This window comes from Buceros rhinoceros, unplaced genomic scaffold (genome assembly GCF_000710305.1).
Source record: "Buceros rhinoceros silvestris isolate BGI_N320 unplaced genomic scaffold, ASM71030v1 scaffold13885, whole genome shotgun sequence".
Lineage (NCBI taxonomy): Eukaryota > Metazoa > Chordata > Aves > Bucerotiformes > Bucerotidae > Buceros > Buceros rhinoceros.
Window position 1 is genome coordinate 31458 of NW_010412459.1, and position 14567 is coordinate 46024.

Below are 14567 nucleotides of genomic sequence, written 5' to 3' on the forward strand. Positions count from 1 at the left end.
CGATATAAAGTGGTGGTGCCTGCAGAGCAGCCTCTCCATCTTTTATTGGGCGCCTTCTGAGTTTGTGAGGAAGACTGGAAGGTTTTGGGGTGTGTCTGACACAGTGCTGAGTGTGTGGGTTTGGGTGGTGCTGCAGGCTGTCACCCGGAACAGAAAGCTTGCCAGTGATGGGCATGCAAGTGCCATGGATTCTCTTACAGCTTGTTCGAGGCTTCAGTGTGGGATCTTGTTGGTTCTCTTACTTCACTGAGCTGTAACTCAAATTGTGCTTGGTCCTGTCAGCAATGGACAGTAACTCCTTTTAAAAACACATCCTCATATTGTTTCTCCAAGGAAGGTCCAGGGTCCCGTCTCTGTAGCAACTGCCTGGGTATTATTATTTTTATTATCATCTTCTCCAGGATTCTGGAGACCTTTTAATTCCCCTCTGTATCTTGTAGCAGCTTGTAATTCACAGTCAGAGCATTGTGTGTTGTGTTTTTGCTGACACAGTGGTTTTTTAAGATAACTTGTTGATAAAGGCAGGAAAGCTGCTAGAGAGAAAAAACTCTTGCCCCATTCCCTGGTATTCATGAAGACATTGTAACATAAGAGAACATTGCTCCTAAAATAAGGAGAAAGCTTGAGATTAATCATGATACTACTTCGGTTTCAATTCACTGCTTAACCTTGCAGGGGAAAAAAAGTTACTGCGGAGAGCAGTACTTTAAAGACAATGAAAAGCTTAATTTGAAACAAACAAAAGACCTGCCAGCAATGGAAGCTAGCGGTATAGAAGCGCATGTCTAAATTGACCTGATGTATACATCTGTATGAATTAATAGTGTAACTGCACCGTACTAACAAGCGTGGTAAGCAGCATATCGCAGCAAAGCAGAACCTCTAGCAAGGGGCAAGGCTAGGGCTATCTAGAAATACATGAGCTGTTAGTGTGGACAGTGTCCAGGAAAAGAGCTGAGCCTGGAAGGTTAGTTACCCCCTGGAAAACTTCACTGATGCTAATGCGGTTGCATCGGTGATGGATTTGGCCCCCTTTTCCCTCCGTACTCACACAGAAGCTGGTGGGTGGGTAGTGAACATTGGAAGAGACACACAGGTTCTCAATTCTGCAATTCAAAGACTTTTCATACAGAGTGTATGACAGACACACGTTCCTTGTGCATCGCACAGAATGAAATTCTGCTTAAGTAAAAGGTTACTCAGTCTGTCATTATATTCAAAATAACCCAGGCTTCGAGCCTGATTCATGAAGCAAATGACAAATTGTTTTTCAATGGCAGTGCTGAAAATATCCTAGTATTATGCTGTAATAGACCCACCAAATTGCAAAAGGATGCAGCCATTTTAGGTAAAAATAGCATAATTTCTGATTGTAAAATGAGAGACATAAAGATTAATTATCTGTTCCGAGCCATTCATAAATGATTAGTGCAGCAATTATGGGCTTCCATAATAGAGCCCTCCTAGAGCAGTGCCACACTTCCTGCATTGCCAGGGAGACTGACTGCTCAGATTTATTGTTGTTGATAAAAGTAAATTCAAAGTCCAGCTAAAATTTCATAAAGGGAAAATCACAGAGATGATAGAGGAACAAAGATTTCCAAGGGTTAATAGAGGAGCAGTATGAGCAGGTAGCGTTCCCTCCCTGTCCTGTCCTGTAGCAGTCGTGAGTCTTGCGTGGGTGAACTTGTGCGGACCAGTTGTCTGATGACAAGTGTAATGCCACCTTATACCTTAATCCTTATGGATTTTGGTGCTATTGGAATTTCTGTTGTCAGTTGATTATATGTTGGCATTACAGATTTTAATTGCGAGTTTTTAGCCTGCTGTAATAATAGCTATCAGAAAACAACGTAGTATCTGCTTTGGTTTTGAACAGTGTTTTGAAAATCCATTTTTTACCTTTTGATGTAAATTTTAGGCTAGTTTCCACACAGGCTTTCCAGCCACAGCTAGCCTGGTTTGAGCCTTCCATACTTTTATGTTCTTACATAATAATTTTGTTGACATGAAAATGACTTTTTCTGCTTTGGATGTTTTCTGTATATGCATGAGAGTTCTTCTCAAACACTGCATTTGTTCACTGACCAAAAAATAATGTTCAGAATACCAAATTATACAGCGGGATTGGTTTTGGCATATACCAGTTTGCATTTCAAGCGGTTTCTCTGAAAGGCTACATGGATTTTCCACACTTACGAAGGAATAGACACGTAAGCTGAAAAGACGACAAGTAGATTCCAGTAATACATGTGGTCTTTCAACTTTACCAATATTGACTAGTTTTGAGCCTTCCATACTTTTATGTTCTTACATAATAATTTTGTTGACATGAAAATGACTTTTTCTGCTTTGGATGTTTTCTGTATATGCATGAGAGTTCTTCTCAAACACTGCATTTGTTCACTGACCAAAAAATAATGTTCAGAATACCAAATTATACAGCGGGATTGGTTTTGGCATATACCAGTTTGCATTTCAAGCGGTTTCTCTGAAAGGCTACATGGATTTTCCACACTTACGAAGGAATAGACACGTAAGCTGAAAAGACGACAAGTAGATTCCAGTAATACATGTGGTCTTTCAACTTTACCAATATTGACTAGTTAATACCCGCTGTTTACATAAGGAAAAGATTCCTGTTTAGTTTAAAAACTTCTCTGAGAACCTTAAGAGCTCTGCATTAATGGTACCAAAATAAGGATTAGGAAAAAGGCAGCTTCTGCTTAAATATCTAAATCCCTGCATTGCTGACATATTTAGTTGCCTCCATAAAAGTTAGGCTGGAGTGTCTGTGGCCCAGATATACATGAACACAAATTAGATCAAGCCAGATACTGAGGCAGATGTGTTGATGAAGGGTACTCTGTTCACGATGGAAACTGCTGAGCTGCAATAAGTTCCAGCTACAAATTCATTTAATGTGAGTTATCAAGAAAATACATTACCAAACATGTCTTTACCATAGTAGGTTTCGTGCTAACATCCTTCTTTTGAGAGGACGTTGGTTTTCTTTGGCTTTGGGAGGTTTGGTTTGCTTTAAGTATGATACCTGGTTCATGCATGGATTCTCCAGTTGATGTTGGGTTTTGCTTAAACTGTGGCACTGTGTGTAGGGTCTTCATAGCTTCCTGGACTTGCTCATGTGGAATTAATTGAAGAAATGCTGCTGATACAGACAGTGCTGTGCTTCTCTTCTCATGGTGTGGGTGTGTAACCCTGTAGACCACAGACTCGAAGCAGAGGATAAAATAGAGAGCTGTGAATGCAGCACTGATGCTTAGCTGGGTCACAGTGGTGGTGCTGCTCTCCTCATGTCTGAATTATTGTCAGTGTGAGCAGATTTTTCTTGCCATAAAGACTTAGAGATGATTCGGTGTAAGCCTCAGATTTCAAGTATTAGAGTGAAGTCACCTGAATGAGTTACAAGGTAAGTGTTAAGAGTTTTCACTGCTGAGGATGCAAGACGTTGTTTATTTAGCTACCCATTCCAACAGAATGAGTCAATTTTCAGTTGTCTGTGGATCTGATTTTATTTGACCAATCGCTTCCTCAGCCCTATGGCAAAGGAATTGTGTGCATGTTAAAAACAATAACTGGTCCGCTTCAAAATTTATTAATTTTTTTTCTTACCTCTCTCATCTCTCACTAGGTAAAAGTGATCCTTTCTGTGTATTAGAGCTGGGAAACGACAGTCTTCAAACACACACCGTTTACAAGAATCTCAATCCAGAGTGGAACAAAGTTTTTACATTGTAAGTGGATTGCTTCTGAAAACATGCTGCAACACCAAACAGCAGCTTAACTCTAAAAGCTATCGACTTTGGCAAAATACAGAGGTTAAGTTTAAGACAAGTCATTTTTTTGTAGTCAGAGAGAGTGTCGGAGAAATATCAAATATAAGCCAATTAAAGCCTTTTCCTTTTTACTAGATCTTGCGTGGAGTTTATTAATAGAAGTCATTAAAAGAAAAATTACTGTGATATTTATAGGAAGAATCATGACTAGACATAATGGAGTCATAGCTGGATCCAAGAGATAATATAACAGAAAGTAAAGACCAGATACTCATGCCTATGTTTTCTGTAATTTAAAATAAAATATGTTTCATTGAAGCGTGGCAGAATCCTTGTTTAATTTGAAGCAAGCAGAAAATTAGAGCTCATGTTGTTCCTGGTATATCTTCGGAATTTAAACTAGTCAAGCATGGCTTACCCTGAATTAGCAGCTTAAATCTTTATGGAAATCAAAGTATTCCTTTTTTTAGTGACTTTATTAATAAAAAAGTTATAATTTAGGTATCACTTTTAGACAGCATAATATTTTTTAATCTTGCTATATGTTGACAAAGTTCTTTGCAAATAACGGAGTGAGATAAACGTCTCTGAGACTGTAGTCTGTGGCAAAGAAGGTAACTGCGAGGGCCGGCAGTGGGGTGTTTGACATTTGCACCTGTCCACTGGAAGACAGTTTGAGAACAAGGAACTTCTTCCAGAAACAAGATTCATAAATACTGGGCTGGGTGCAAGTACAATAGAAAGTATTTGATCTCTTTGACAGAGGTACCTTGCTGGATTTCTGTTTAATTCATGGGTGCAGCTGAGTGCGTGTCTCATGAAGTCCTTTCTCTTTGTTCTCAAACAGCTTCCACTCATCACTGTTTATTCTGAAATCGTGCCAGCAGATGTGTCTTGTCAGATGTTCAGCCAACAAAATAATAAGAATCCAAAATTATTTTTTTTAAAAGAAAGTTTGTCTATGCTTCCTGTGGGTCTTGGAAATGTCAGCTACGGACCATCTCTGACTTTCTTGTTGCTGTTGCATGGCTCGTCCAAGCACCAAATCTGCAGAGCCAGTCAGGCTTTTGCATCTGTCCTTAGATTTTTGGCCATTTTAAAAAAATTAAGCATCTTTTAAAGCTATTGATGATTTAGATTTCTTTTGGAGCAGAGTGGATTGGATTGTTTTGAGTGGATGAATTCATTTTGGGCTGGAGTGTTTAATTCCACCAGAGAGCCCTTCCCATTACATTCACGTTTTCCACGATGCACTTACCTGTGTGTGTTGCTGTGGGGTTTGAATATTTTATACCACTGGTGGCTGTATCATCTGGAAAATGATAGTGGCTTGGAAGGGAATGTGGAAGTATGGCTGCAGAAATGGCAGGTTTGAAGGAATTTTAAAGTCATAATGTCTTAAACAGTGTTTTCCTGGTGGTTTGGCTGCCGCTGGGTCACATCACAGAACATGTTGTGGCTGCTAGCTGGAGACAACCAGGTGGCTTTTAAGTTCAGACTCTGCTTCTTGAGGAGCAACTCTGTTGTGGTGCAGGCAGAGGTTCTAGAAGCAGGGCTGCTCTGAAACAACCTTCTTTTGGGCAGTATGGCTGCACTTAGTTAAATTACAAACATGTGCTGTACCACGTAACTGTTTCTTCAACTCTTCCACGTGGAAAAAGGAAAAGAGGAGATAACAAAGGCAGCTTTAGTCATTTCCACTTAGCTGTGCTTTTGCAGGCATGCAGGTAAAACTTTCCAAATGAGACTCGGATTTATTAATGATCTGGTAAATACTTAAGATCGAGTGCCTGCTGGCACATCAGTAGAGCATTTACACTGCATGGAACAAAAATATTGTCCATGTGACCTTTAATTAAAGGTCAATAGGTTGGGTTTTTTTAAGTAATTGCTTGTTAGTTCTGTAAAAGGGAGATAATTGTTCAATAATTATTCTAGTCAAATGAAGTTACCTAAGATTTGTTTCCTAGCTTATTTCTTTAATGTTCTAAAGCCTGGGTTTGAATTCTTGACGTCTCCCAGTCACCAGTTTTCTCTATTGGAGAGCTGAGTTTTACACTGTTAATAGCATCAATGCACAAAAATTGTCACTGTCTGGTAGGTATCTTCTTCACCTAGTTATGGGACTGAAACATGAGGGGAAAGCTTGGGGAATACCCATAATTTGATTCATTTGGGGGGGAATTTAATTAAATGCTAGTTTTATACTCCAAGGTAATACAAACTTAATTAGGAAAATGGTATTCTCAGATCTTTGTGGAGGAGACTGGGCATGTGTACTGAATATTTTTTTATGTGTCTGCACTTTTTGTTCCAGCCCTATTAAAGATATTCATGATGTTCTGGAGGTGACAGTGTTTGATGAAGATGGAGATAAACCCCCTGATTTTCTTGGAAAAGTTGCCATCCCTTTGCTGTCCGTAAGTTACCTTTGCCGTTATATCATTCAAACGTTGATGGTTTTGCTGGGAACAAGTTGCGTTTCTTTTCCCGTAGCTGAAAGCAACACAGATTTAGAGATAAACAGGTTTTGTGATCTATATATGCCTTAGTTGGCAGTGTTTATAGTTCTCCTTAGCGTAACGAGCATTGCCAACCCATTTCAGTACCAATTTGGTTGATTGGAAAGAAAATTGCAGAAGTGTCTGTATTTCATCAGTACTATATGCCATGTAGGTCTGAAAACATAATTGAGTTGCTCTGTATGTTTCCACATCATCTTCTGAAGGTAACGCTTTAAGCATGTCTTTGTTCTGTCTTGCTTCTTTTTACTCCAAGAAAGTAATTGCACATCACAGTAGGATTGACTAGCAATAGCTGTTGTTATTGGCACAGCTGAATAAAATTACCTAAAAGGGGTGTTTTCTACTCCATAGTGCTTTTAAAGACTGGTGGCTTTTGTTCTGTAAACAAATATATGAAGAGTGACTGCTACCATGGGAGTATAAAATCAAAACTGGAAACAAAGTGAGCTTGGGGGAAAGTGGTTGCTCTGGAGATTGAGAGTTGAAGCTTTTTCAGAAATGGCCAAAAAAGGCCAAGCTGAAGGAACATAAAAGGTTCATTAAAAGACATTAATAGAGGAAAAGGAGAAAAGCAGCTTTGTGTTTGGTAAGACTGATTTAATTGTGGAACAAGGCTGGTAATAATAGACCGAGTAAACCTGATCAAGAGGGTGTAAACAGCTCCATGTGTATGCGCAGTATTAGAGAAGACTCTGGTGGCTCTTGCAATAATGTTTAGAAAGAACTTTCTGGGCTGTGACTCATATTAAATCAATTAGTAGATGAGGCTTGACACATCTTGGTACTGTCGTGCTCTTGGCAGTCAAGTCTTGTAAAGGTGTATAAGCAGGGGCGTTTCCTGAAGTTTCAAGGTCCTGATGTTTTGCAGTAGGGTCCCGGTGCAGAGGAGAAGGTATGACAGGTATTTACGCACTGGGTACTGCGTTGAGCCCTCTACAAACATTCATGCCTGCAGTATAGAACGTGATTCAAGCGATACATGCAGCAGTGAGATGCTTTCGGTAACGCACGGTGTGATACTGGGGGTAATGGCGCTCTCAAATAAGCAGATGGTGGAGCCTGACTGAAATTAAAGAACACAAAATTGCAGTACTGTTTTGAAACATCCTTATGAAAGCATGTTCACCTCTGCAGAAAGGCTGGCACACACCTTTCAGGTTAAGGCAATGGTTCTTCTCTGACTTTTAGTAGTAGTAGTATTGCCGTAACGGGTTAGTGGGTCTCTGTCCCAGCAGAGACTGAGGAAACGGGAGGTTTCTAGCAGGAAAGCAAAGGTTCCATGTGGTCAAAGTGGAGTCCTGTGGAGTCAACAGAGTTTAGGTAAGGGACTAATCAAGATCAGAGAGGGGATCTACAAGTATTTGGTGTTTCCAAATAAATAATGAACTGCCCAGAAGCCTCTTGACCAGGCTTAGAGGGGATCATCCCAGTCTCAGGAATGCTTTATAGTGGTAAAGAAATAGGCCAATGTGCTCCAGTTTTGTTGTTATTTTTCCTAAATAAGTGTATTTCTTGTGCAGGCAAATTAAAAGCAATGTGGCTTCTGAATCTCTTCATGTAAGTGTGTTTTGTTTTCATCCACCACATGCTCTTTCCAAGAGGAGTCCGGAGCAGGGAACCCCTGCAATTTGGGGATGTAAAGAGCCTAAGCCGTAGAAGCTGTGGAGGAAATACTGAGCTCCTGTTGCCCCACGCAGTCATGTGCTTTGCAGTCCTCACCCCTCTGTGGCTGGGACTGCAAGTTCTTTTTGAGGCTGGGGATATTTTAGGTTGTTTGCCTACTTAGTAGCTGGAGTTGTCAATATCTCCAGTTTTAGAACAATATTAGAGTCAGTTGGGCACGGAGGATGATTTGATGTTTACAGGGAGGGAAAAACCTCTTAACATCTTTTATTCCATTTTTGATCACTGTGTTAATTTTTCCCCAAGTCCTCGTATCTCTGATGTTACTGGAAGAGAGTGGCTGGAGCAGCTGCTCTCCTGCAGATCCGGCACTTGCCAAATGGTCTGCGTGATCGGCAGCAGGCTGTGTGGGCTCACAGCGAGAAGATGTTAGATTTGGATTTTCTGTTGATTTTATAGGCATTTGTCAAGTATCCCTTAGGAAGCATGTAACAAGGCAGAGGAGGGGAGTGCATGTGTGTGGTAATGTCCAGGCTCTTCAGTGTAGGTTTTTTGTCCAAGGTTTGAGGCAAAAAAATAAAGTAAAAATTGTTTATGCTTTCCCTTGCCAACCGATCTTCTTCCTTCCTGTCCAAACTTCTCTGCCTCCTATTTCAGTCAAATCTCGTGTAAATATATTCGTCTCTGCTTCTGATTAAAAAACATTTTGCACCTATTAACTTAGTCTGCTCAGAGAACTGCAATTTTCTAAGCACTTTTGCTTTAAATGAGAACATCGATGTATGTTGTCATTTTGACTGTAAATTTGAATGTATCCTTTGAACCGTTTAGATAAATGCGCTGAAAGAGAACAATAGTTAAAGACTCAAGGAAGCCTTGCAAATCGCATAGGTTTAATTTCTCTAGGTAATCAGGCCTAATATTTGCCTTGCATTAAATTCTCTTTTGAAAATAGAAGTGCATTTGCCATTTCTTTTCCTGTTAAAGATGCACAAGTTTGACTTGTGAGCTGTCAGCACATGAAGTAAGTTTACTTCAGGAATTGTTCACGGATGACTAAATTCTTAATGAAAAATTGCCTTGAATAAAGTATGTGTTGGAGGGATATGAAATGTTTAATTTGACAACGAATTTTGGGTTAAATGCGTTCAGGAGTCTTATACTGGCGTTTTGCAAACATACAGACACCTTCGTAATTGCATTAACACAGGAATAACCTTACTGCACAAAAAACTCGGGAGATGGTGAAATTACTCATGCTTCACATTCATCTTTGACTATGATGCAAGCTTATTGCAGGCATCAAATAAGAAACAAAAAATAGAGTGCTATGAAAAGAGTTTTCAAGTGTCAGATGATGAATAAAACTGAAAAATTCAGGTGGTTTTGGTAGGCGTGATGAAGCAATATTGGGTGAATACACAGTTTGCTTTGTTTCTCATACAGCTCTATTAATGCATTGTAGAGACATTTATTGTGGTAGTGCTACACTGAATTTGGAATTTTCTCTGTAGGTAGGTGGGGACAGAGGGCGAGAAGTGGATTTTTGCTTGAGTTTTATCTTTGCTTTTCCATGTTAATCAACCTTTTGTATTTTTTTCCCTGCTCTTTATGTGAAACTACTGTCCTCCTTTAAAGCACATACGAGAGACATCATCTCGTACAGCTCTGGTCAGAACTGGAATTTAAACTGGAAAAGGCATGGATTAGTGCTACTAGGATACTCAGCAAAATGAATCATTCTTGCTGGAGGTGACCTATAAAACCTGGCTTGCCTAACCTTTGGACTGAGGGGGAGCTTGCTTCCTCAGAGCCTGGGGAATGAAAGGGAAGACCATGTGCACCACTGAACAGAGCAGGCTTTTGTGCTAGAGACTGAAGATGATCCTGGGGAATGGAGAAGTAGGGCAAAAACTTCATTGCTTCATGAAAGGAGTTTGATAGGTTTAGAAGTTTTGTAGGTTTGGGGTGACTTGAACTAATGATCAAAGAAGTCCTTCCCATCTCTGTGTTCCTTTGAGCTCTAGATCTTAATAAAAGCAACCGTGTTTCTCGTGATGAGGGTCTATCTTTTTCTTTTTGCTTCAAGAGATGCCCATCTCCTAGAAAGCTGCAAGTTATTAGACATGGGTGCATATCGTGTGCTTCAATGAATTTGAAAGCAGAGTATATCAAATATCCTCATATAGAAAGATCTTTGAGTGAAGTTGTATCACAGAATGGAATGGTTTTTATCTGCTGAATTGTTAGCTCAGAGTAGACTTCAGCTGCACCCTTTTTTCAGCAAAACAGGAAGAGATCTATGAAATGTTTTCAAGTGCCAAGCAAGGTCCATAGCCAGTGATACACTGAAAACAAATAGCATGCCTTTTACATGTTTAATTATCTTAAACATGGCCTGGATTCAGAGAACAGACACCTGACAGTTGCAAATACTTTGCACTTGACCATAGGTGCATCACTTTTTCCATAGGAAAGCTTCAGAGTGTGAGAAGAGTGAAAATGCTGCATTTATGCAGTAGAGACAGTTGTGAAGTTGATAGACTCTTCTGACATTTTTCCCTATCATGGACCAGAAATTTTGGAATGGGAAAAAAACCTTTACATCTTTACCAGAAAAATCCAACACCTTGTTTCTGAAACTAAACTCTCTCCTGACCATGCAGTACTCACTGAAATGGTATTGACAGGAATATTGTTTTTCTCAAGTACCACACAGAATCTTTGTGCTCCCAGGGCCTTCAGCTCCTCCTCGCACTACCTGGAAACTCTCATGCAGCTGCTTGCTTTCTTTCAGACCATCAGCTCTGTGTCTGTTCAGTCTTTGGATATCAATCCCCTGCCAAGAACCCAAGTTTCCATTCTACTTTGAATCCCACAGAAGGTAGTTAAAAGTGAAATGTATGGGGCAAGGAGTTTTGAGATGAATGAGTGGGCATTTAGTACAAAATTGAATCAAGGTATATCGCAAGACTGGAGAAGAAACAAAACCCTCTCTCTATTCATGTCCAGGTGGATCAAATATGTGGCTTGTCTTCATTTTTTCCTGGGGAAATATGTCCTTTGATAAGGATAGGTGTGTGCCTATTACAAGACAGCTTTATGTTATTCAGGGCAAATGGTATGACATTGTGCATCAGCAATGAGCTCGAGCAGGAATATCAGAAGTCCCAAATGCTTTAGATGAATTCCCCTTGGAGAGTAGCCATTACCCTTTCCACACGTCATGGGTGTTGATGTACAGAGATTTAACCCAGCGTTCTTCTGTCAGGTCATCAATATATGGCATTGAATCTGCATCAAAGCTGGATACAGAGTGAAGTTTTCTTAAAATCAATGTAAAAAAAAAAAGCACTCAACCATATTTCTTTGAGACAACAGCAATGAAAAAACACCCTTTGCTGTGTAAGGGTCCTGTCTTCTCTGTGTCTTATGTCATATCAATCTTGGCTTTCGCTATTTCATTAAAATTCTCAAGCGGTCAGAAGGTTGTTGCTTAATAGATTTAGCATTGGGTGGCTACATCAATACTGTGTTTAGTCACATTTGTTTTACTGGGGACATCTGTGGGAAGAGTTTAGCAAATACATTCATTCATTTGAAAGGAACCTGGTGCACTTTGGGCCTTGACCGTATGATGGTCTCATGTACCTGGATGTTTCCTTCAGCTAAAGCACTGCCAGGAGCTGCCTCTGTCTACAGTGCCTTTGTAGGTCCAAATATGGAATGCTCAAAGAATTTTAGCTCTTTTCCAACTGATAATTTCGTTTGTGTGATCCTGTATTGAGAAGGGACTGTGGTGTAGAATATATGAATTATTCTGTGAAAATATTGATACTGATGTTTTGTCATTCTGTGTTGGTTCAGAATAAGGAAATTCCCCATGTATCAGCAATTCCCGTGGGATGCAAATCTTGACTCTTTTTCAGAAGTTTTCTGATTGTGCCCTTGCAAAGCAAAGCATGTCGGTGGGATAGACACAACTGTCCTCGTGTTAATCACACATTTATGGACAGGCTTGGTTGATGATTGAGCCCCGGTGCGGTGGATGCCATTAAGAATCTTTCCAAGAATGCAGGCACTAGTATTCAGTGAGGAAATAAAATATCCTCAGTAAAGGAATAACATCAGTTATATCTCTTTAAGGACCTCACCTGCAGATATTTTCACATTTAATTTGAATATTCCTTCCCATCCTTTTTCCTATAAGTAAATGTAAACATCCATAGGAAAGATAACCTATTTGCACACTACTATCAGGATTATTCTTTGAGTGAAATCCATGTGAGATCATCAGGGGTGTAGCAAAAGGTGTGTGGGTGATAGAAGAAATAGGATCTTTCTGACACTGAGGTTCATCCTAGGACCCCAGCCCTGGCTGCTCACCTTTTCCACAGCTGGAGAGAGCATTTAAGTAGTCTTTGCAAACAGCAGAGTCTTGGGAGAAGTACCCGGACAGGAGAAAGAAATAGATCCAAAATGAAACTCGTGGCTGGCTGCCTCTTGAGATTGAGGTGTTGAGCAGAATCTGAGCTCTTCCCCAAGAACAGCCTGTAGTAAAAACGGAGTGTATTAAAAGCTGTTTTGCATGTTTTCTTCTGGGCATGGTTGAGACATGCCACCGATTTAATCTCCATGCAGTCACGGGTGTTAGGATTACCCTACACCTTTTCTGGAACCTCGTTGGCTTCGCACGTTGCCAAAACTGTGAGTGTTTTGTTTGACATTTTTTCAGGATTTTTTCCTTCTGTTCAAATGAAAAGGCAACGGAGACATGCCATTTCATAGCCAGTTGTTGTTCTTTCTTGTGCTTTTTTCCTCTGACGAAGCTCGAACACTAGGATATCCCTATCGATGTTTAGCCTTAGGCTGAGACCCAATTGCGCATCTTTACCAGACAAGTCAAATGCTTAGAATTAAAGATGGCAAATGAAGCTGTCTGTAAAGCTGTATTTGCACTGTGTTACTTTCTGCCCTATTCAATTTTAGAATAGCAGTAACAATAAGAATGACCATTTAAAGTTTCCCAAGCAACAACCAACCATTTCCAAAGACAGACAGAGATGGAAGTTGTTACTGTGCGAACACACCTGCAGGCACACCCAAAATGTTTGATTCAGCTCCAGCTCTTAAAGACCCTTTCCCCAAAGTCGGAAGCAAATTTTTTTGAGTGCAGAATAGCATGATATCAGACCTTCTCAGTAGTGACAGCACTTATTTTCCTTTTTCTGTTGATTTAGCAGCACGGCAGGTGTTTCCTTGTTGGTTGTGATCTTGAAAGGTGTAAGAAAGTATATCCCAAGGAATATAAAGAGAACTTCCCACTATTTGTTGCTCCTGGGGTAATAGGATGAAATGTTATCAGAAATATGTGTAACTGAAATATGTGGAAATTAGTAACTATGGGGAATGCAGAATTATATCGTGATATGTATTGTCACCTACCTCTCTGCAGACACACTGGGAAAAACGTACCTTCTATCCTGTTTCAGGAGAATCTGTGAATCAAAGCTCAGTCTAAACCTGCTGCTGGTGGCATCTCCTTGGGGCAAAGGGATAACAACCTCAAACCAAGTCCCTCTTGCCCTATATCCCTACCATCATTAAATCCCTTTTTAATTTAATTTAGGAAGTTGAACAAAATATTTAATTTCCAAATTGTGTTTTGTTTTCGTTCAGTAGCTTTTAGAATTATTTTTTGAGGGGAAAAACAAACTGCTGAAATGTCAGAATCCTTTATGATGGGCCAACAATACTGTATGTGGTAGCTGCCCTGAGGACCTTCTGATGCCAGTCTACTTGGCCCTAGAAGAGGGACTAGCCACTTCAGCAGCAATTCCGTTTTGGGGCTGCAGGTTATCTGAGCCTGCTGGACGGCAAAATACTTTTTTGCTTGCCCCTTTCTTGGGACCTGCCGCATCCTTTGTCTCCAACTCTGTGTACCCTCTTGCAGTGAAAGAAATGGTGCAGTGCCATTCCTGTTGCTATTTATTGCTATTAGATAAATTCTACATCTGCCAGCATAACTCTCAGCATCCTGTTAAGGAAAGCTTTGGATGAAGACATAGTTAAAAGCTGGAGTTCCTGGTTGGACACCCCTGAGGATGCAGAGTTGGTCCTTGAGAGAGCCCTCTTCTCTTTCAAATGTTAGCCAGAAAATCTATATACCCTTTGAGGAGTTATTTGGTACAGAAGGGTGGCACAACATTGGGAAGGAAAGTGAACTTTTTCTTGTCTTGTGAAATCGCTTGGTTCCTGTTATGCCTTTTTTCCCCCCTCTTACCCATTTCTGCCATGGTTTATATGAATGCCTCTTCTAAATGCCAGAGCAGCAATAGCCCTTTTAAATATGGTTGCAATTTCATGCCCCCAAATTTCCTCTGTTATCTTTAATCTTTGATCATTACAGTCCCTGAATGTAGCTTTTTGGTAAGCTGCAGTTTTTAATGTAACTGCTGTTTAGAATTAACTGGTCTGCTTCCTAAAAAGCCAAATGTTTAATCAATACATATCCTACTGTGTATAATAAATACATTTCTGCCATCACTTTTTGAGGAGAGAATGCTTTTGCTTTGAGCCAAGTAGTTTACAAAATGGTGAGGGAGGTTTTGGGGCGGGGGGG

The 14567-nt window shown here is 40.1% G+C and overlaps 1 protein-coding gene across 1 annotated transcript in view; it reads left to right on the forward strand.

Moving 5' to 3' along the window:
• Positions 1-14567, forward strand: part of MCTP2 (multiple C2 domains, transmembrane 2) — a gene marked incomplete at its 5' end in the record, with an annotated part of 84082 nt that overhangs the window by 23139 nt on the left and 46376 nt on the right. Inside the window, 2 exons of the mRNA XM_010136411.1 lie at positions 3653-3755; positions 6115-6217. Of these exons, the coding sequence (XP_010134713.1) occupies positions 3653-3755; positions 6115-6217 (206 nt within the window). The remainder of the gene's footprint in view (positions 1-3652; positions 3756-6114; positions 6218-14567) is intronic.